Source organism: Callorhinus ursinus, unplaced genomic scaffold, assembly GCF_003265705.2.
Source record: "Callorhinus ursinus isolate GAN/ISIS: 27379988/994484 unplaced genomic scaffold, GSC_fseal_2.0 scaffold34, whole genome shotgun sequence".
Classification (NCBI taxonomy): Eukaryota; Metazoa; Chordata; class Mammalia; order Carnivora; family Otariidae; genus Callorhinus; species Callorhinus ursinus.
In genome coordinates, this window is record NW_027397096.1 from 13,659,555 (window position 1) to 13,681,682 (window position 22,128).

Here is a 22,128-nt window from a genome sequence, read left to right on the forward strand (position 1 = left end):
GCCTGGGTGGCTCAGATGGTTAAGCGTCTGCCTTCGGCTCAGGTCATGATCCCAGGGTCCTGGGATCGAGTCCCGCATCGGGCTCCCTGCTCCTTGGGAGCCCGCTTCTCCCTCTGCCTCTCTCTCTCTCATGAATAAATAAAACCTTTAAAAATAAATAAATAAATAAATAAATAAAGATTTATTTATTTGACAGAGAGAGAGAGTGCATAAGCAGGCAGAGTGGTAGACAGAGGGAGAGGGAGAAGCAGGCTCCTGGCCAAGCAGAGAGCCCTATGCGGGGCTTGATCCCAGGACCCCAGGACCATGACCCGAGCTGAAGGCAGACACTCAACCAACTGAGACACCCAGGCGCCCCATGGAAATGCTATTTTTAAAAGAGATACAAACAACATGGATTAGTTTAAAAAGATATATGTAAGTGTAATAAATTCTGCTATGAGCTCTGAATAAGTAAAACCCAATTTGGTCAGGCATGACTTAATTTTCAGTTTGGAGAAGAACAAATAAAATCTAGGTAAAGAACGAAGACAATATCACTGACCAGACCTGATATATATTTAAGCAACCCTTTTTCCATCTTTGCCCACACACTTTCTCAATTTCCCCCTTTCATTAGAGCATTTCCAAACCAAGTTCCTTCAGTTATACAAATTAATCTCAAAGCAGAGGGGCTGGCATAAATCTGACATTTCTAGGAGTATAGAACAGAAGAGTCCACAGCTTTCACTTGCCTATTTTAAAGAGAATGAAAGCTGGTTTGTTCATTTGCTCAGCAGCTTTAAAAACAAATACAAAGGTTTCATGCTGTCATAGTTTTATTTTAAAGAACAATACTTGTCAAAGGCAGGTAACTGGATAACCAAAAGTAGGATAGCAAAATACAAAAGAAAGCAAAAACAGACACAATTTCATACAAGAAAGATATTAAGCAACTAGGAAAAGCCATCCTATTTTCCACATAAATTAGTCCTAAAGCTAACCTCAAAAAGTTTTCCTTTTGTCCTGATTTTATTCCTCTTTCAGTCCCTTCTAGGAACGCAGAGTACCACCTCCTTCTTCAAGTCTAATGAATGGTACTTGATTTCAAAGAGCTTTAGAAGGTAGCATTCTTTGGCCACCTACTCATTTCAGGTGCACCCCATCATTTACATATTCCAAAGAACTTCCTATGTTAGCTAAATGTGCAGTTTAACAACATGTTTCTACGTTTTCCCTTGGTGATAGAGGACAAGGCAACAAAAGCTTTCATTCATGAGGCACTGCAGATTTCATCCACTGGAGTAGATCTAAGAAAATATAACTGTTCAGTGTAATTTATCCAATATTCAGAATTATTAACTTGTTTCTATACTGACCTTTGCTTTTGATCCCAATGAAAGATTAGCCGTATTGTAGCAGCATGTCCCCAACTCTCCCCTGGTGGGAACAAGAACAGAACAACTGTATACTGCCTTACTGACAAGGTTATAAGTCTCTCAGAATGCCTCTGACCAGAACAGTTTCACTTTACCTAATTTAACACAAGAATATATTTATACTTTCTTTTTTTTCATGTTCTTTGTGTAGTTTTATGTATTCCAGTGTAAGAAAAATACCTGGCATGTTACTTGGGACCAACTAAGAGGTCCATACCTGATGTCTATACGTAGGAGCCCAACCAAGAGATGCTGGAGCGGGAGTGGGATTGGATATTTACAGGGTGACTGTATATTGGGGAGAATGCAGGATGGAGGAAAGGCCGCCTGGATTTGATCACCATACATTACATCATTAGTTTTTGATGCAGTGTTCCATGATTCACTGTTTGCGTAACACCCAGTGCTCCACGCAGAATGTGCCCTCTTTAATACCCCTCACCAGACTAACCCACCCCCCAACCCCCTCCCCTCTACAACCCTCAGTTTGTTTCTCAGAGCCCATAGTCTCTCATGGTTTGTCTCCCCCTCCGATTTCCCCCCCTTCATTTTTCCCTTCCTGCTATCTTCTTCTTTTTTTTTTTAAACATATAACGTATTATTTGTTTCAGAGGTACGGGTCTATGATTCATCAGTCTTACACAATTCATAGCGCTCACCATAGCACATACCCTCCCAGAAAATACTTATACTTTCAAAACCCCTTGTACACATGGGTAACATCCTGAGATTAACAGATTTTTACCTATCTGTGGAAATACTGAAGATTAGTATCCTTGATTTGCTTTCAGAAAACTTTATAGTTTGAGCCAACATTTTATCAATCTTCCATATCATCAGACCTACTAACATATTTCTGGCTACCAGAAGAAAAGCAAAAACTCTGACAGAATATTCTTAAAGAATTTAGTAAAAGAAAATTCTCGAAGCATTGTGTCCTAACAAAACCATGACTGAGGTTAGAAAGAGTCATAAGTCTATTCACTGTAGTGTGATGTGTATTTAAACGGATTCCCCCTTCCTTCTGCCTAAGACTTTCTGAGGGCAAGAGTCATCTTAAGAATATTTATATGCTTGGTGCCTGACACAATAGTTGCCACATAGTAGATGCTCAATAAATGGTTGTTAAAATAACTGAAAGGATGAGTGGGTATCTAAAGGCACTGTGCTCCATACTAAGACTTTTCAGTGAATAATCAGATACAATTTCTGCTTTCATGGTGCTTACAGTACTCAACAAGCATCACATGAAAGAGGTAGAAAAAATGTGTTAAGTTAAAAATACTTATCTGGGGGCGCCTGTCTGGCTCGGTCAGAAGAGCCTGTAATTCTTAATCTTGGGGTCATGAATTCAAGCCCCATGTTGGTTGTTAAGATTACTTAAATAAATAAAAAACTTAAAAAAAAACCCAAAAACTTATCTGATTAATTACCCACCCAACGCAGGAACCAGTAAGGCCCGATTTCTATCAATCTTCGTTGTCATCTGATTAGTTAAAAGTACCTAAAAAAAAAGAAAGTAAGAAAATTAGGTGAATCTCTCCCCAAAATTATCAAGGAAATAATTCTGTGATTTTAGTGTTCTGAATACAATTTAAAGAAAAATATATTTAGGTAATGAAAACTTTTCTGATAGCTTTTTAATTTGTCCATAAGTTATCTGAAAACATGAATCTATTGAGCATAAACATTTTTAACAGACAAGAAAAATTGTGAAAATGGAAGAATAAAAATTTAACAGATAATAAATACATAAAGGTGTAAAGAGACCATGTATAAAAACTTCATAACTGGGAGCATTGGAAAAACCTCACTTTTATAATTTAAATTTTGGAAAAGCCAATAGAAACCACCAGACCAGGGGTGCCTGGGTGGCTCAGTCGGTTAAGCGTATGCCTTTGGGCAGGTCATGATCCCAGGGTCTTGGGATCGAGCCCTGTGCTGGGCTCCCTGCTCAGCGGGGAGTCTGCTTCTTCCTCTTTCTCTGCCTGCGTTCTGTCAAATAAATAAATAAAATCTTAAAAAAAAAAAAAAGAAAGAAAAAGAAATCACCAGACCAACAGCAGGAATATCAATAGTGGTGATAAATATTTATTGAGTACTTAATACATGCCAGAAACTATGCTAAGTGCTTTACCTTCATTATCTAGCCTTCACAACAACCCCATGAATGAGGTATTATTATTAATATTTTTTGATGTTATTATTCCAGTTTAACACATGAGAAATCAGAAGCTTAGAAAGATTGAGTCTGGTGTTTTTGTTTTTGCTACCACTGTTGCCTCTCTAGAATATATTTAATCAAAAGAGTGTGAGATACTTAATAACTCACTGTTTACATCTTTAGGAAAGAGGCAAATACACTATTACCATTTCTGGTTTTACAGGAAAAGGAAGAACCCAAGGCAAAAATTATGAGAAAAGACTTAAAATCATAAAGAAAATACAGAAGTAGTAAAAAATAAAACCCAGCAATCAAGTCAAATGACTCCAAATTATAGTCTACTGATAACAGATATAGGTGTTGCTTTACTCAAAATGGCCCTCAAGGCTAAAAATAGTACTAATTCTTTTGGATTGAATAGTGACCTATAGAAAAGATTCCATGCTTTGAAGGATAGTAATTTTTTTGTTTTTTTAATTCCAATTTAGTTAACATAGTGTTATATTAGCTTCAAGTGTACAATATAGCGATTAAACAATTCTATACATTACTCAGTGCTCATTAAGTATACTCTTTATTTAAAGATTTATTTAGAGAGTGAGCAAGCAGGGGGGAGGGAGAGAGAGAATCCTTAAGCAGATTCCTGCTGAGTGCAGAACCTGACATGGGGCTCGATCCCAGGACCTGAGACCATGACCTGAGCTGAAACCACGAGTTGGATGCTTAACCGACTGAGCCACACAGGCACCCCAAGATAAGTGTACTTTTTTTTTTTTATTAACATTCTTAGTTTATTGATCCTCTCATGAAAAATCTGCACAACCACCACAGATAAAGCCACTGCAGCATTTTTACTCCTTCTGTTGTCCAATCTCCAGCTCACTTCTTTTTGCCAGCACCAACGTTGGCTTTTGCAGTCCCCCTGACTTTCTTCATTCTGTTCTTACGTTCCTTTCGCTGTTTTCTTGATGTCTTTTTCTTCTCATACAGGCCATGTCTTGCAAGTCTGTGTTTGGGTTCATTTTTCTTTGCATAATCCAAAGAATCATAAATCATGGCAAAGCTGGTTGTCTTGCCACCACCAAAATGGGTTCTGAATCCAAACACAAATATGACATCTGGTGCGGTCTTGTACATTTTGGCTAGTTTTTCCCGAATTTCTGTCTTAGGTACCGTTGCCTTTCCAGGGTGAAGAACATCAATGACCATCTGTTTCCGCTGAAGTAGTCGGTTAGTCATGAACTTCCTGGTCCGGACAGTTACTGTGTCGTTCATGATGGCGGCCGATAAGTGTACTCTTAATCCCTTTTGCCTATTTCACCCATTCCCCCACCCACCTCCCCTGTGGCAACCATCTGTTTGTTCTCTATAGTTAAGAGCCTGTATATATACACACACATACACATACATACATATACACACACGTTCTTTATCCATTCATCTGTCAATGGACACTTGGGCTGCTTCCATATCTTGGCTATTACAAATAACACTGCTATAAACATGGGGGTGCATATATCCTTTTGAATTAAGTGTTTTCTTATTCTTTGGGTCAACATCCAGGAATACAATTACTGATAATTCTATTTTTAGTTTTTTGAGGAACCTCCATACTGTTTTCCACAGTGACCACAAGAGTTTGCATGCCCACCAACAGTGCACAAGGTTCCTTTTCCTCCACATCCTCGCCAACACTTGGCTGTTTCTTGTGTTTTTTATTTTAGCCATTCTAACAGTGTGAGGTAATATCTCACTATGGTTTTGATTCAGATTTCCCTGATGAGTGATGTTAAGCATCTTTTCATGTGTCTGTTGGACATTTGTACATCTTCTTTGGAGAAATATGTGTTTACGTCTTCTGCCTGTTTTTTAATTGGATTATTTGTTTTTTGGGGTATTGAGTTGTATAAATTCTGGGTTTTTTAAAATACTGCCCTAAAGCCAAAAGACCTGGCCTATAAGCACTGAGTTGTATAAATTCTTTATGTATTTTGGATACTAACCCCTTACAGGATATATCATTTACAAGTACCTTTTCCCATTCAGTAAGTTGCCTTTTAGTTCTGCTGATTGCTTCCTTTGCTATGCAGAAGCTTTTTATTTTAATGTAGTCCCAATCATTTTTTTTTGTTTCCCTTGCCTCAAAATGAAGGACAGTAGAGAAAAAGAGTGTTTAAGGCTGACTGAATACCGGGCACCTGGGTGGCTCAGTCAGTTAAGCGACTGCCTTCAGCTCTGGTTATGATCCCAGAGTCCTGGGATCGAGTCCCACATCAGGCTCCCTGCTAAGCAGGGAGCCTGCTTCTCCTTCTCCCTCTGCCTGCCACTCCCCCTGCTTGTGCTGACAAATAAATAAAATCTTTAAAAAAAAAAAAAAGCTGACTGAATACAGTAAAAAGATTATTTGACACCTCCCAGCCCCAAATTCTCCAAAAAGAGTTATTTTAAATATTCTTCCAATAGAGATCTTCCCCCCAGAAATATGACAGATACTACTGCAAGCTAACAGTGATGAAGAACTTCTATGAAAAGCAATGAGAAAAGGTACCTACTCTGAAAAAGGCACCAGTTCCATAAGGAAACTGAGAAAGAAAAGGCTGTTTGGCTATTCCCACTGCGCTGATAACACCCTAAAATTTTTGTTTGTCTACAAAGGAGAAATCTGTGCTCCATCTGGATTTCAATTAGGCACAAACTGGATGACATGACTTTCTTCTAGTTTCTCTTCCCTTAAGTGCCACAGTGGCTTCCCCATGTCACATCAGGCATCTTAGAAAAAGCTAAGCAGGAATTTAAATTGGTAATTAACTGAAATATATGATTAACTGGCATCCCCAACATGCAGAATAATACCCTTTACAGACCACCGAGTGTTTAAGCTCTAGCAACTGGGATATTTATACCAACACTTTTTGGTTAGAGGCACACCATTCAATTCTGCAACCATTAGGCACATACACAGCTTTTTAAAATTAAATTAAAATTAGACAGTCAGTTCCTCAGTAGCACTAACCATTTTTCAAGTGCTCAATAGCCATGCAATTGCTGTATTAGACTGAGCATTTTCATCTTCCCAGAAAGTCCTATCAGACAGCACTGGTTTACAGAGTACAGGTATCCCATGCTTTTGAAAAGTTCTTGTTATGCCACTTCACTTTTATGAAAGACCTATATTAGTACCTGCTTTTGCTAACCATAAGAAATCCAAAGAGGATTTTCACTTTTATGAAAAAAAAAAAAAAAGTGAAAAGCAAATATAGTTTTCAGCTTTTGTTTTGCAGAGAACCGCCATAGAGGCAGACTGCACCCAGGCAGGGAGAGCAGCATCACCAAGCTCCTTCCCCTGGGAATGATACTCAGCATCTTAGCATCAAGCTGCCATAGCTTTGAACTGTGTCTGTGGGCATCTGTGCTCTATCTTGATTTGCTTTGTGCATTCATTAGCAACAACTGTCCTAAGATATCAGAAAAGATATATAAATGTAAATAGATGTACTGGCTTACCAACTGTTAAACAACCCAAAATCAGAATTTGCACTTTTAGCAATTACTTATAAAAGAATTACATGACCTCTGCAAAAACACTGGGTTTACCATATTAAAGAATGAATCTTTAAAATAGTGAAGTAACAATCACTTCTAAATTATGAAGTTCATTGCTTTAAAAATATACTTCTGTCACCCAAATGTCCTTCAATTGATGAATAAACAAAATGTGATATATTGAGAGAAAATGCAAAGTTAATCAGTCATAAAAAGGATACTGATATATGCTACAACATGGATGAATCTTGAAAACATTATCCTAAGTGAAAGAAGCCAGACATAAAAGACCACATATTGAATGATTCTATTTATATAAACCATCCAGAAAAGATGAACCTATACAGACAGAAAGCAGACTAATGGTTCTCAGGGGCTGATGAGAGGGTGCAACGGAGAGTGACGGCTAATGAGCATGGGATTTCATTTTGGGGTGATGGGAATGTTCTAAAATTAAGATAGTGATTGTTTCACAACTCTGTAAATATACTACAAACCACTGAACTGTACACATTAAAAGGGAGAATTTTATGGTATGGTAATTAAATCTCAATAAAGCTGCTAAAAAACATTTCTGCTAATAATCAAATTAATGAATCTCTAAAAGGATTCTATCATAGTTTGGCAAAGATTTAAAAGACTCAAAGTTGGTAAAGATGTGGAAAAACAAGAATTCCCATTCATTGCTATAGAGAACATACTTTGGAACATGGTTTCTGAGAGTGATTTGATAAAATATAATGTAATATTTAAAAACAGATACCCCCCAAAAAATAAGTAAATAAAAAAAGAGATATTCCTTTGACGTAATACTTTCAGAAATAACTGGATAAACGGAGAAAAAGGCATATATAAAGTTGCTGACTGCAGTTTTTTATTTTTATATATTTATTTATTTTAAAGATTTTACTTCTTTGTCAGGGGGGTGGGGGAGAGAGAGAACACAAGCAGGGGGAGGGGCAGGCTGAGGGAGAAGCAGGCTCCTCGCTGAGCAAGGAGCCCAATGCAGAACTTGGATCCCAAGACGCTGGGATCATGACTCAAGCCAAAGGCAGACACTTAACCAACTGAACCACCCAGGTGTCCTGACTGCAGTTTTTTCAATAGTGAAAAACTGAAGCCAACTTTAAAGACAATACGGGGGTGATTAAAAAACTATGCTATGAGGGGCATCTGGGTGGCTCAGTTGGTTAAGCAACTGCCTTTGGCTCAGGTCATGATCCTGGAGTCCCGGGATCAAGTCGCAGGGAGTCTGCTTCTCCCTCTGACCCTCCTTCCTCTCATATTCTCTCTGTATCATTCTCTCTCTCAAATAAATAAAATCTTTAAAAAATAAAAAAATAAAAAACTATGCTTTGAAAGAGTGCTCAACATCACTTGGCATCAGGGAAATACAAATCAAAACCACAATGAGATACCACCTCACACCAGTCAGAATGGCTAAAATTAACAAGTCAGGAAATGATAGATGTTGGCAAAGATGCAGAGAAAGGGGAACCCTCCTACACTGTGGGTGGGAATGCAAGCTGGTGCAGACACTCTGGAAAACAATATGAAGGTTCCTCAAAAATTGAAAATAAGGCTACCATACAACCCAGCAACTGCACTACTGGGTATTTACCCCAAAGATACAAATGTAGTGATCCAAAGGGGCACATGCATCCCAACGTTTATAGCAGCAATGTCCACAATAGCTATGGAAAGAGTCCAGATGTCCATCGACAGATGAATGGATAAAGAAGATGTGGTATATATATGCAATGGAGTATTATGCAGCCATCAAAAAATGAAATCTTGCCATTTGCAATGATGTGGATAGAACTAAAGGGTATTATGCTAAGCGAAGTAAGTCAATCAGAGAAAGACAAGTATCATATGATCTCAATTATATGTGGAACTTGAGAAACAAGGCAGAGGATCATAGGGGAAGAGATGAAAAAATGAAACAAGACGAAACCAAAGAGGGAGACAAACCGTAAGAGACTCTTTTAATCTCAGGAAACAAACTGAGGGTTGCTGGAGTGGAGGCAGGTGGGAGAGATGGGGTGGCTGGGTGATGGACACCGGGGAGGGTATATGCTATGGTGAGCACTGTGAATTGTGTAAGACTGATGAATCACAGTTGTGTACCCCTGAAATAATACTTTGTATGTTAATAAAAGTAAATAAATTTAAAAAAAAAACTATGCTACATTGGGACACCTGGGTGGCTCAGTTGGTTAAGCGTCTGCCTTTGGCTCAGGTCATGGTCCCAGGGTCCTGGGATCGAGTCCCGCATCAGGCTCCCTGCTCAGCAGGAAGTCTGTTTCTCCCTGTTCCTCCTCCTCCCCTCCTGCTCATGCTCTCTCTCTCGCTCTCTGACAAATAAAATCTTTAAAAAACAAACAAAACAAAACAAAAAACTATGTTATAATCATACAATGGAACACTATATAAGCTGTTAAGGTATACTTATAAAGTATTGTATATGGAAAAATGCTCACAATATATTAAGTGAAAAACAAAAAACTGCTTTGTATAATAGCATGAATATGATCTTTATTTTTTTATTTTATTTATTTTTAAAGATATTATTTATTTATTTGACAGAGAGAGACACAGCAAGAGAGGGAACACAAGCAGGGAGAGTGGGAGAACAAGAAGCAGGCTTCCCGCAAAGCAGGGAGCCCGATGCGGGGCTCGATCCCAGGACCCTGGGATCATGACCCAAGCCGAAGGCAGATGCGTAACGACTGAGCCACCCAGGTGCCCTATTTTTTTTTTAAATGTTTTATTTTTATTTATTTGACAGAGAGAGACAGCTAGAGAGGGAACACAAGCAGGGGGAGTGGGAGAGAGAAGCAGGTTCCCCTGCTGAGCAAAGAGCCCTATGTGGGGCTCAATTCCAGGACTCTGGGATCATGACCTGAGCCAAAGGCAGACACTTAATGACTGAGCCACCCAGGCGCCCGTGAATATGATCTTTAAAAAATATGGGGCGCCTGTGTGGCTGAGGCTCAGTTGGTTAAGCATCTGCCTTTGGCTCAGGTCATGATCTCAGGGTCCTGGGATCGAGCCCCGCATTGGGCTCCCTCCTCAGCAGGAAGCCTTCTTCTCCCTCTCCCATTCCCCCTGCTTGTGTTCCCTCTCTCGCTGTCTTTCTGTCAAATAAGTAGATAAAACCTTTAAATAAAAAGAAAAAAAATCTTAAAAAAAATATGTGTATATAGGGGCACCTGGCTGACTCGGTAGAGCATGCAACTCTTGATCTCAAGGTTGTGAGTTCAAGGCCCATGTTGGGTGTACAGACTACTTTAAAATAAAAATAAAAACTTAAAAAACTTAATACGTTTGGAAAAATAGGTACACTAAACTCAAGAATAATTATCTCTAGGTAATAGATACCTTACTTACTTTCTACACTTTTGATTGCTTAGAACTTCTTTTACAGAAAGCATATATAAAATTGTGAAATGTATTTATTATCGAAAGTCCTAAATGCTTCTATACATGGTAACTGGGAAATTAAAAAAATCAAGCAAAGTGGTGAGCGCTGTGAATTGTGCAAGACTGTTGAATCACAGATCTGTACCTCTGAAACAAATAATGCAATATATGGTAAGGAAAAAAAAAAGAAGATAGCAGGAGGGGAAGAATGAAGTGGGGGAAATCGGAGGGGGAGACGAACCATGAGAGATGATGGACTCTGAAAAACAAACTGAGGGTTCTAGAGGGGAGGGGGGTGGGGGGATGGGTTAGCCTGGTGATGGCTATTAAAGAAGGCACATTCTGCATGGAGCACTGGGTGTTATGCACAAACAATGAATCATGGAACACTACATCAAAAACTAATGATGTAATGTATGGTGATTAACATAACAATAAAAAATTTAAAGAAAAAAAAGCAAAGAAGAATTTATAGAGGGGAAAGTATGCTCTCAACCCCACAAAATCCTATTTCTAGAAGTAGTCATTATGAACATTTTGATCCTTTCAGATCTTTTTGTTGATATATATAAATATAAATGCACATATAGAATTTTTATTTTTCTCAAAAGTGGGATCACATAAAATATATTATGTGACTTGAATCTTTTTACTTAACCATATATCTGGACATATCTTGTTCTGTGTTAGTACATGTATATTTACATTACTCTTCTTAAACACTGCATAGTATTCCATGTTACTGTTTAGATTACTTTTTTAATCAGAAAAGATAAAGCTATTTCTAGTCAACTAACAAAACGAAACTTAAGAACTATGCAACCCATTAGTCTTGAGTGCCCCCTACTGGGGGCTCTTCATTGATATTAACAGATACTAAATTAAAAATTAATACAAGAAATAATTCAAACACAGGACACTATGCTTTTCAATATATGGCAAAAAATATATATAAAAACTCAAAAGAAAAGATGTTTTGAAATGATTTTATTGAGGAGTTCTTTATCTACTTATGCTATATTACAGATATGTACAAAGGACTCTCTAATCAGGGTAAATACAAGAAAATCAAGTTAAGTGGCTTGATCTTTTCCCATCTCCCTCCTGGACAAGTGTGTGTATTGGTGTGGGGTTTTAGAGTGGAAAGTGACGGCAAATATGTAGTTAAAAAAAGTCATTACCTCACTCCTTTGTCTAGTCACTTCTGAATTTATCTTTATATCTGACCTCACATTTCAAATCTAGAAGAGTCAGCTCTACCTCCAAACATCTAGGTTGTTCACACTATGTAATTTTTCTATCTGTCTGAGTCTGTGATTATACAACATGTAATAATAAAAGACCCAGAGTAAAAGAAAAATGGGGATGTTAGAAGAGTTTACCTGAAAAACATGAAATATTACATTAAAAAAACCCCAACACTGCAATTACCAAAGGTGGCATTTCTTTATCAAACAATTCCATTTTAAAATATGGCATCTTGATTATGCTTGTTATTTTCTAGGAAAACTAATATACAACACTATGGAATTAATTTTTTAAAAAAAAACAAACAAAAACGATTCAAAACTGTATTATGTGCTTTTAGTCAAATTCTATTCAGCTATTTCTAAACATTAATATTTTATACAAGTTTGACTTTATTATAAAATTCTCTTGGCTGATAATACTTACAGCTAATCTGTGGCTATTTGCAAGGCTGATCATTTGCTGGGCTAGGCCATTTAGTAATCGAGTACGAAGGGACAGGTCATCTAGGTCATGACGAAAAGGAAAAGCAATACCATCCACTATCACTAATCGAACCTAAATACAGAAGAGATAATGATATTAGGTTTGGTATTAAAAATAAAATTTAAAAACTGGCATCCCAAAAGCATGTTCATTCCAAGAAAAAAAAAATCTTTAAAATCCAGAGTTCTTTTTTCTAACTCTCCAAAATAAATCTATTCACCCAATGCTTTCTGCATTAATCACCAAAAGTTAAAATGTACTCTGGTTTGAAAAGTAATTCAACATAAAGAAGCAATTATAATTTTCTTATAATTTACCACTATACAAATCTTTACAAAGGCATTTTACACTGATAAAAAGCACTTCTGAGGTCTTAGTAAAACAAATTCTTCAATATTTCAATTTTATCTTCAAGATTTTTATGTTTAAAAAAACTCTCCAGGGCGCCTGGGTGGCTCAGTTGTTGGGCGTCTGCCTTCGGCTCGGGTCATGATCCCAGAGTCCTGGGATCGAGTCCCGCCATCGGGCTCCCTGCTCCGCGGGAAGCCTGCTTCTCCCTCTCCCACTCCCCCTGCTTGTGTTCCTGCTCTCGCTATCTCTGTCTCTGTCAAATAAATAAATGTTTAAAAAAAACCTCTTCAAATATTGTATCTTCTTCAAAAACTTCAAATTCTTTGTATACTTTTCTTCCTTAATAATCATTACAGAATCCGTTATAATATAGAATTCAGCATGAGGCAGGTTTGTCTTGGAATTCCAATCAAGAAGGTTCACTTACAGATGATAAACATTTTCATGACAGTTGCATTTCTTTTTTTTTTTTTTTAAGATTTTATTTATTTGACAGAGAGAGAGATAGGGAGAGCAGGAACACAAGCAGGGGGAGTGGGAGAGGAGAAGCAGGCTTCCCGCGGAGCAGGGAGCCCAGTGTGGGGCTCGATCCCACAACCCTGGGATCATGACCTGAGCCAAAGGCAGACGCTTAACAACTGAGCCACCCAGGTGCCTATGACAGTTGCATTTCTAATATAATCCAAATAATGGCTCCTACAGTGACATTAGAGTAATATATAAACCTCACATCCAAGAACAAACAGAATTTGGATATAAACCAGAAAAACCCTGTAAGATTATATATTTTTCTACCTAATAGGGATTAGGCTAAAGAAGAGGATTTGATGACACCATGTCTAAGTAACCCATTTTTGCATGTTTTATTAGAGTATTCATTCCTTCATTCAGCATGTGCTTATTGATACCTACTATACGTTAGTCACTGTTACAGGTAGTAGGGAACAAGAGAAAAGGTCCCTGCTTTCTTGGAGTTTATGTTCTAGTGGAGTAAAGGACAATTAACATGCAAACAAATACATGAATAATTTCTGATAATGATAGGAGTTATGAAGAAATGAAACTGTATGAAATGATGATGAATAAGTAGGTGGTAAAGTAGAGGAAGGCTAACTTAGACTAGATATAAGGGAAGACATCAATGAAAAGGGAGGCAACAGAACCAAGTCTTGGATAAGAACCTCTAGAAGGCGGGGCGCCTGGGTGGCTCAGTCATTAAGCATCTGCCTTCGGCTCAGGTCATCATCTCAGGGTCCTGGGATCGAGCCCCGCATCAGGCTCCCTGCTCTGCGGGAAGCCTGCTTCTCCCTCTCCCACTCCCCCTGCTTGTGTTCCCTCTCTCTCTGTCAAATAAATAAATAAAATCTTTAAAAATAAAAGAACCTCTAGAAGGGAAAGAGAGCCCACATACAAGGAAATACTTTTGCGTATGGTGACACACGGTAACTAGACATATTGTGGGGATTCTTTTACAATGTGTAAAAATATCAAGTCACTATGATGTACAACTGAAACTAACAGGATATTGTACATCAATTACTCTTCAATTAAAAAAACGCACCTTTGTTGTTTCACTTTCATCACACTTGCTAACATAAACAAAAATATCAACCAGCCTTCATGTTAAAACAGTACTTGATCATCACGAGATGAGCAACTTCTTTTGAATTGGACAGCAATCAAGTGCTCACTGGTAGCATGATTTTGCCATAGGTCAGATATGGATACATAAGTTTAGCAAAATTAAAATCAAGGAAAACCTCATATGCTGGCGGTAAGAATGTAAATTTGTTCAGCAACTATGAAAAAAACAGTTCAGTGGTTCCTCAAAAAATTAAACAGTATTACCACATGACCCAGCAATTTCACTTCTAGGTACATGCACCAAAGAACTAAAAACTGGTACTAAAACAAATATATGTACACACATGTTCATAGCAGCCACAATTCACAATAATCAAAAGATAGAAACAGCCCAAATCAACAGATGAAAGGATAGACAGACTATGACGTATACATACGACAGAGTATTATCCCACCATAAAAAGGAATGAAGTACAGGTATAAGCTACAAAGCAGATGAATTTTGAACATATTATGCTAAGTGAAAGAGCCAGACCAAAAAGATCACACATCATATGATTCCATTTATATGCAATATCCAAAATAGGTAAATCCATAGAGACAGAATACAGATTGGTGGTTGCCAGAGTCTTTGCAGGGAGAAAAGGGAGCAACTCCTTAAAGGGTATGAGTTTCCTTTTAGGGTGATAAAAGCATTGTGGAACTAGAGGTAGTGACTGTCAACATTGTGAATGTACTAATTGCACTGAATTGTTCACATTTATTTTTTTTTTTTAAGATTTTATTTATTTGACAGAGAGTGAGCACAAGCAGGGGGAGAAGCAGACTCCCCATCAAGCAGGGAGCCCGATGCAGGACTTGATCCCAGGACTCTGGGATCATGACGTGAGCTGAAGGCAGATGCTTAACCACTAAGCCACCCAGGCACCCCTGAATCGTTCACTTTTAAATGGTAAATCTTGGAGGCGCCTGGGTGGCTCAGTCGGTTAAAAGTCTGCCTTTGGCTCAGATTGTAATCTTGGGGTCCTGGGATTGAGCCAAGCCACCATTCGGTCCGGTTCCCTGCCCAGCATGAAATCTGCTTCTCCTCTCCCTTCCCCTCCCACTTGAGTGCATGTGCACATGCTCACTCTCAAATAAATGGAATCTTAAATCTCAAATAAACAGTGAATCTTATTATGTGAAATTAACCTCAATAAAAAAACCAAATCAATGAAAGCTTTCTATAAGACCCAGTTGGCTACACAAATTTACAAGAAAGAGTATTGTATGTTTTATTATTATTTGTAAATGGTGTGCTATACATCTTTTATATCAGCAACTTTATAATAAACTTATGTATGTATATATGTGCATACACTTTTTTTTCCTTGAAAGCCAGTCACTAAATATTTACCAGCATACCAATTAGGAGGTAAGAAGAATCAGATCATATGTGTGTGTATGTATTTATTCATTTACACATTCATTCAGTGGTTCCCAAAGGCCAGAAAGTGATAGGATGATACAAATTGTTGGAAGAAAAAATACTGTCAACCAAAAATTGTGTATCTGGCAAAAGCATTCTTCAAAAATAAAGCAGAAATTAAGACATTCCCAGGTGTCTGAGTGGCTCAGTTGGCTGAGCGCCCAACTACTGGTCTCAGCTCAGGTCTTGATCTCAGGGTCATGAGGTGAAGCCCCATGCTGGGCTCCACTTAAAAAAAAAAAAAGTTAAGACAATTCAGATAGAGGATTCATTGCTAGTAGATGTACTCTACAAGAAATGCTAAACAGAGTCCTTCAGGCTGAAAATGAAAGAACACCAGACAGTAACTCAAATCCATACACAGAAATAAAGAATACCAGTAAATGTAACTACATATCTAAAACTCAGCATTAATGTATTTTTGGTTTGTAACCCCTCTTATTTTCTTATATGATTTAAAAGACAACCATAGGGGCGCCTGAGTGGCTCAGTCATTAAGTGTCTGCCTTCACTTCAGGTCATGATCCCAGTATCCTGGGATCGAGCCCCGCATCGGGCTCCCTGCTCTGCGGGAAGCTGGCTTCTCCCTCTCCCTCTGCCCCTGCTTGTGTTCCCTCTCTCGCTGTGTTTCTCTCTCTGTCAAATAAATAAATAAAATCTTTAAAAAATTTTAATTAAAAAAATTAATTTGGTATTTATTTAAACTAGACTGCTATGAATTAGGATGTTAATTATAATCCCCAGAGCAACTAAGAAAATAACTAAAAAATATACGGTAAAAGAAATGAGAAGGGACTCAATATGGTACACTGGAAAATACCTAACAAAAAAGAAAGGAATGGGGAAATTGAGAAACAAGATACAGATCTTCCTCAACTTACATAAGGATTACATTCCAATAAACCCACACCAAGTCGAAAATATTGTTAAGTCAAAAATGATTTAATACGTTTAATGTATCAAACATCATAGTTTAGTCTGGCCTAAGTTAAATGTGCACTCGGAACACTTACATTAGCCTACACCTGGGCAAAATCATCTAACACAAAGCCTATTTTATAATAAAGCACCGACTATCTCATGTAATTTACTGAATACTGTACTAAAAGTGAAAAATAGAATGGTTATATAGGTACAGAATGGTTGTAAGCGTATTGCTTGTTTACCCTCATGATCGCATGGCTGATTGAAAGCTGTGGCTCACTGCGAGAGCGTACTACACTGAACATCACTAGCCTAGGAAAAGATCAAAATTCGATGTATAGTTTTTACTAATATGTATCACTTTTGCACCATTGTAAAATAAAAAAACTTGGGGCACCCGCGTGGCTCAGTGGGTTAAGCATCTGCCTTCGGCTCAGGTCATGTTCCCAGGGTCCTGGGATCGAGCCATGTATTGCGCTCTCTGCTCAGCGGGGAGCCTGCTTCTCCCTCTCCCTCTGTCACTCTCCCTGCTTGCGCGTGCGCTTGCGTGCTCTTTCTCTCTGTCAAATAAACAAAATCTTTAAAAATAATAAATAAAATAAAATAAAATAAAAACTTGTAAGTCGAACCATCCTAAGTCAGAGGCTTAGGCAGAGATTGGCAGAATGGATTTTAAAAAATGATCTAACTATAAGCTTTCTGCAAAACACTCACTTTAGATCCAAAGATACAAATAAGTGGGGCACCTGGCTGGCTCATTTGGAGGAGCATGCAACACTTGATCTCAGGGTCATGATTTTGAGCCGCATGTTGGGTGTAAATATTACTTAAATAAATAAAACTTAAAAACAAAACAAAGATACAAGTAAGAATGAAAGGATGGAAAAAGATATTCCCTGCAAACTGTAACCAGAATAGGGCTGTAGTGGCTATACTAGTATCAGATAAAAGACACTTCAAGATGTGGTATATATACACAATGGAATATTATGCAGCCATAAAAAGGAATGAGATCTTGCCAGTTTCAATGATGTGGATGGAACTGGAGGGTGTTATGCTGAGTGAAATAAGTCAATCAGAGAAAGACAAGTATCATATGACCTCACTGATATGAGGAATTCTTAATCTCAGGAAAAAAACTGAGGGTTGCTAGAGTGGTGGGGGGTGGGAGGGATGGGGTGGCTGGGTGACAGACATTGGGGAGGGTATGTGCTATGGTGAGCGCTGTGAATTGTGCAAGACTGATGAATCACAGATCTGTACTTCTGAAACAAATAATACAACATATGTTAAGAAAAAAGAAAAAGAAGATAGCAGGAGGGGAAGAATGAAGGGGAGTAAGTCGGAGGGGGAGATGAACCATGAGAGATGATGGACTCTGAAAAACAAACTGAGGGTTCTAGAGGGGAGGAGGGTGGGGGGATGGGTATTAAAGAGGACACATTCTGCGTGGAGCACTGGGTGTTATGCACAACAATGAATCATGGAACACTGCATCAAAAACTAATGATGTAATATATGGTGATTAACATAACAAAAAAAAAATTAAAAAAAAACTAATGATGTAATGTATGGTGATTAACATAACAATTAAAAATTAAAAAAAAAAAAGACACTTCAAGAGGGGAGCCTGGGTGGCTCAGTTGTTAAGCGTCTGCCTTCAGCTCAGGTCATGATCCCAGGGTCCTGGGATCAAGCCCCGCATTGGGCTCCCTGCTTGGCGGGAAGTCGGCTTCTCCCTCTCCCACTCCCCCTGCTTGTGTTCCCTCTCTCACTGTGTCTCTGTCAAATAAAATCTTTAAAAAAAAAAGTTTTATTAAAAAAAAAGACTTCAAGAGAAAACTTGTTACAAGAGACAAAGAAGGGTAAAAATAAATAATTTATATAATATAAAAATTGCATAATAATAAAAGGTTCAGTTCATCAAGAAGATATAGCAATTATATGCTGTGATGGCAACTGCAGAACCTCCTCCCCAGCTGCTCCCCAGCGTCCTGACTCACCCACCACCTGCCTGCTCACCAATAAAGGTTGATCCATAAAAAGAAAAAAAGAAAGAAAAGAAACAGATATATAAATATATATAAAACGCTCCACTCAACAACAGACTACACATTCTTCTCAAGTGCACATGGAACATTTTCCTGGATAGACCTAGATGTTAGGTAACAAAATAAGTCTCGGGGCACCTGGGTGGCTCAGTCGTTAAATGTCTGCCTTCAGCTCAGGTCATGGTCCCAGGGTCCTGGGATCAAGCCCCACATCAGGCTCCCTGCTCCGTGGAAAGCCTGCATCTCCCTCTCCCACTTCCCCTGCTTGTGTTCCCTCTCTCGCTATATCTCTCTGTCAGGTAAATAAATAAAATCTTTAAAAAAAATAAACATTAACATAACAATAAAAAATAAATTAAAAAAAAAGAATGGGAAAAAAACAAACAAAAAAATAAGTCTCAATAAATGTATAAACATGGAATCTTATATAAAGTATCTTCTCCGACCAGAATGTAATAGAATTAGAAACTGGGATCGGAAGGAAATTTGGAAAATTCACAAATATGTAGAAATTAAACAAGACACTCTTTTTTTTTTAAGTGATCTCTACAGCCAACATGGGGCTCACACATGACCCCAAGAGCACCTGGCTTGCTCAGTTGGAAGAGCATGGGACTCTTGATCTTGGGGTCATGAGTTCAAGTCTCACACTGGGTATAGCGATTACTTAAATAAACTTAAAAAAAAAAAAAACACCAAAATAACAACAACAAAACAACACAACCCTGAGATCAAGAGTCCCATGCTCTATCAACTGAGCCAGCCAGGTAACCCTAAAAAACATTCTTAAATAATGAATGAGTCAAAGAAGACATTACAAGGGAAATAAGAAAATACTTAAAGATGAATGAATATAAAAACACAATATACCAAGTTATAAAATACAGTGTAAGTAGTGCTCCATAGGAAATGTAGAGCTATAAACAACTATATTTTAAAAGACAGAAAGAAAGGAAGAAATATCTCAGACCAATATCCAAAACTTGCACCTTAAGGAACTAGATAAAAGAAGAGCAAACTAAACTCAAAGAAGGCAAAACAAAAGAAGTAATAAAAATTACGTGGAGAGTCCTGGGCAAGATGGCGGAGGAGTAGGAGACCTGAATTTCGTCTGGTCTCAGGAATTCAACTGAATAGGGATCAAACCATTCTGAACAGCTACGAACTCAACAGGAGATCAGTGAAAAGAATTGCAACAACTCTGAACAGAAAAGCAACCACTTTCGGGAAGGTAGGACGTGCGGAGAAGTGAATCCAAGGGGATATTCAGGAGGATAGACGGCAGGGGAGGGGACCTCTGTCGGCCGCTGCTGGCAAGTGACAGAGAGCCACGGAGCACAAAATCAGAACTTTTAGAAGTCAGCTCTGCTGAGGGACGTCGCTCCAGTGGCTAAGCGGGGGGTGGAACCCTCGCGGGACAGTGTGGTCTCAGGACCCTTGGGGTCACAGAAAGACCAGGGGTGCCTGAGTGCGGCAGAACTCCTGGGCATCAGAGCGGGGAAACCGGCTGCAGAGACAGAGCCGAGGCGCAGGCTCTCAACTTGGGGTTGCCATAAACTGTGATCGGCGACAGAGTCGGACCACTGCTCCTCCAGCAAAGACCCAACAAGCGGCAGATCCAGGGAGACTCCCCTTCCTTCCCTGGGAGGAGCGGCCTGGGAGTGCACCGCAGGGAATGCTGGGTTTGGAGACTCTACACCGAGTCGAGTGCCAGAGAAAGAAATGCTCAGTCACAGGCTGGGTGAGCACGGAGTGCAGCCAGAGACCAGGGAGACGGGAGTGACTGACTGCTGTTCTCTGGGGGTGCACTGAGGAGCGGGGCCCCGAGTTCTTGGCTCCTGCCGGGCAGAGACTGGGAGGCTACCATTTTCACTCTCGTCTTCCAAAGCTGTACCGAAAGCTTGCAGGGAACAAAAGCTCCCCAGAACAAACCCAAGCAGATTACTTAGCCCGGACCCGGCAAGGACAGGGCAATTCCGCCTCCCGCAAAGATATTTGGGAACCACTGTAACAGGCCCCTCCCCCAGAAGATCAGCAAGAACCGCCAGCCAAGACCAAGTTTACCCATCAATGAGAACGGCCAAACTCCAGCGCTAGGGAAATATTGCACATAGAATTCATGGCTTTTTTACCATGATTCTTTAGTCTTTCAAAGTTAATTTTTTTTAACTTTTTTTTTGAATTTTTCATTTTCCCTTTTTCAACCAACATCTTATCAATCCCTTTTTTAAAAAAACATTTTTATTTTTCATTTTTAGAGTCATATTCTACCCTTTCATAGTAGTTACCCTTATTTTTGGCATATATATATATAAGTTGTTCTCTCTTTAAAATTTTGAGATAGTTTCTTCTAACAGATCAAAATATACCCTAAATTTCTAGTGTATGGCTTTGTTCTAGTCTCCTGCCTGATCACATTCGCTCCTTTTTTTTTTAATCCTTCTTTCTTTTTTTCAAACAACTTATCAACTCCTTTTATAAAATTTTTTATAATTTTCATCTTTAAAGTCATATTCCATCCCTTCATTGTATCAACCCTTATTTTGTACATATATGTCTTTCTTCCTTTAAAATTTTGGGAGGCACTTTCTTCTAACAGACCAAAATACACCCAAAATCTAGTGTGAGGCACTGATCTATGCACCAGCCTGATCATATTTGATCATATTCTGGTTTTTTTGTTTTGTTCTGTTTTTGTTTTTCTTCTTTTTTTTTCCTCTCTCTTTTCCTTTCTTTTTCCCTGGTTTCAGGTCTTTTCTAATTTTCTGAGTATATTTTCTGGGGAGGTTGTTACCCTGTTAGCATTTTGTTCTCTCATTCATCTATATATTCTCCTCTGGACAAAATGACAAGACGGAAAAAATCACCTCAACAAAAAGAACAAGAGGTAGTACCGTCTGCCAGGGACCTACTCAATACGGACATTAGTACGATGTCGGACCTAGAGTTCAGAATCAAGATTTTAAAGATAGTAGCTGGGCTTGAAAAAAGCATGGAAGTTATTAGAGAAACCCTTTCTGGAGAAATAAAAGAACTAAAATCTAAACAAGTCAAAATCAAAAAGGCTATTAATGAGGTGCAATCAAAAATGGGGGCACTAACTGCTAGGATAAATGAGGCAGAAGGGAGAATCAGCAATATAGAAGACCAAATGATGGAAAATAAAGAAGCTGAGAAAAAGAGAGATAAACAACTACAGGATCAGGAGGGCAGAATTCAAGAGATAAGCAATACCATAAGACGAAACAACAGTAGAATAATTGGGATCCCAGAAGAAGAAGACAGAGAGGGGCAGAAAGTATATTGGAGCGAATTATAACAGAGAACTTCCCTAATGTGGGGAAGGAAAGAGGCATCCAAATCCAGGAGGCACAGAGAACCCCTCTCAAAATCAATAAAAATAGGTCAACACCCCGACATCTAATAGTAAAACTTAACGAGTCTCAGAGACAAAGAGAAAATCCT

At 38.6% G+C, this 22,128-nt stretch overlaps 1 protein-coding gene across 6 annotated transcripts in view; it reads right to left on the reverse strand.

Annotated features, from left to right (window-relative positions):
* The window catches only part of RAD51C (RAD51 paralog C), a 52,789-nt gene that overhangs the window by 9,664 nt on the left and 20,997 nt on the right, over positions 1–22,128 (reverse strand). For 3 of the 6 annotated variants that reach the window (XM_025851050.2, XM_025851048.2, XM_025851049.2), the window contains exons 5-7: positions 12,226–12,357; positions 2,856–2,922; positions 1,359–1,419 (exon numbers count right to left, since the gene is read on the reverse strand). In XM_025851050.2, coding sequence (XP_025706835.1) covers positions 1,359–1,419; positions 2,856–2,922; positions 12,226–12,357 — 260 coding nt within the window. Of the gene's footprint in view, positions 1–182; positions 368–1,358; positions 1,420–2,855; positions 2,923–12,225; positions 12,358–22,128 lie in introns of those variants that run through there. The other 3 variants (XM_073879548.1, XM_073879549.1, XM_073879550.1) reach the window with 2 other exon arrangements.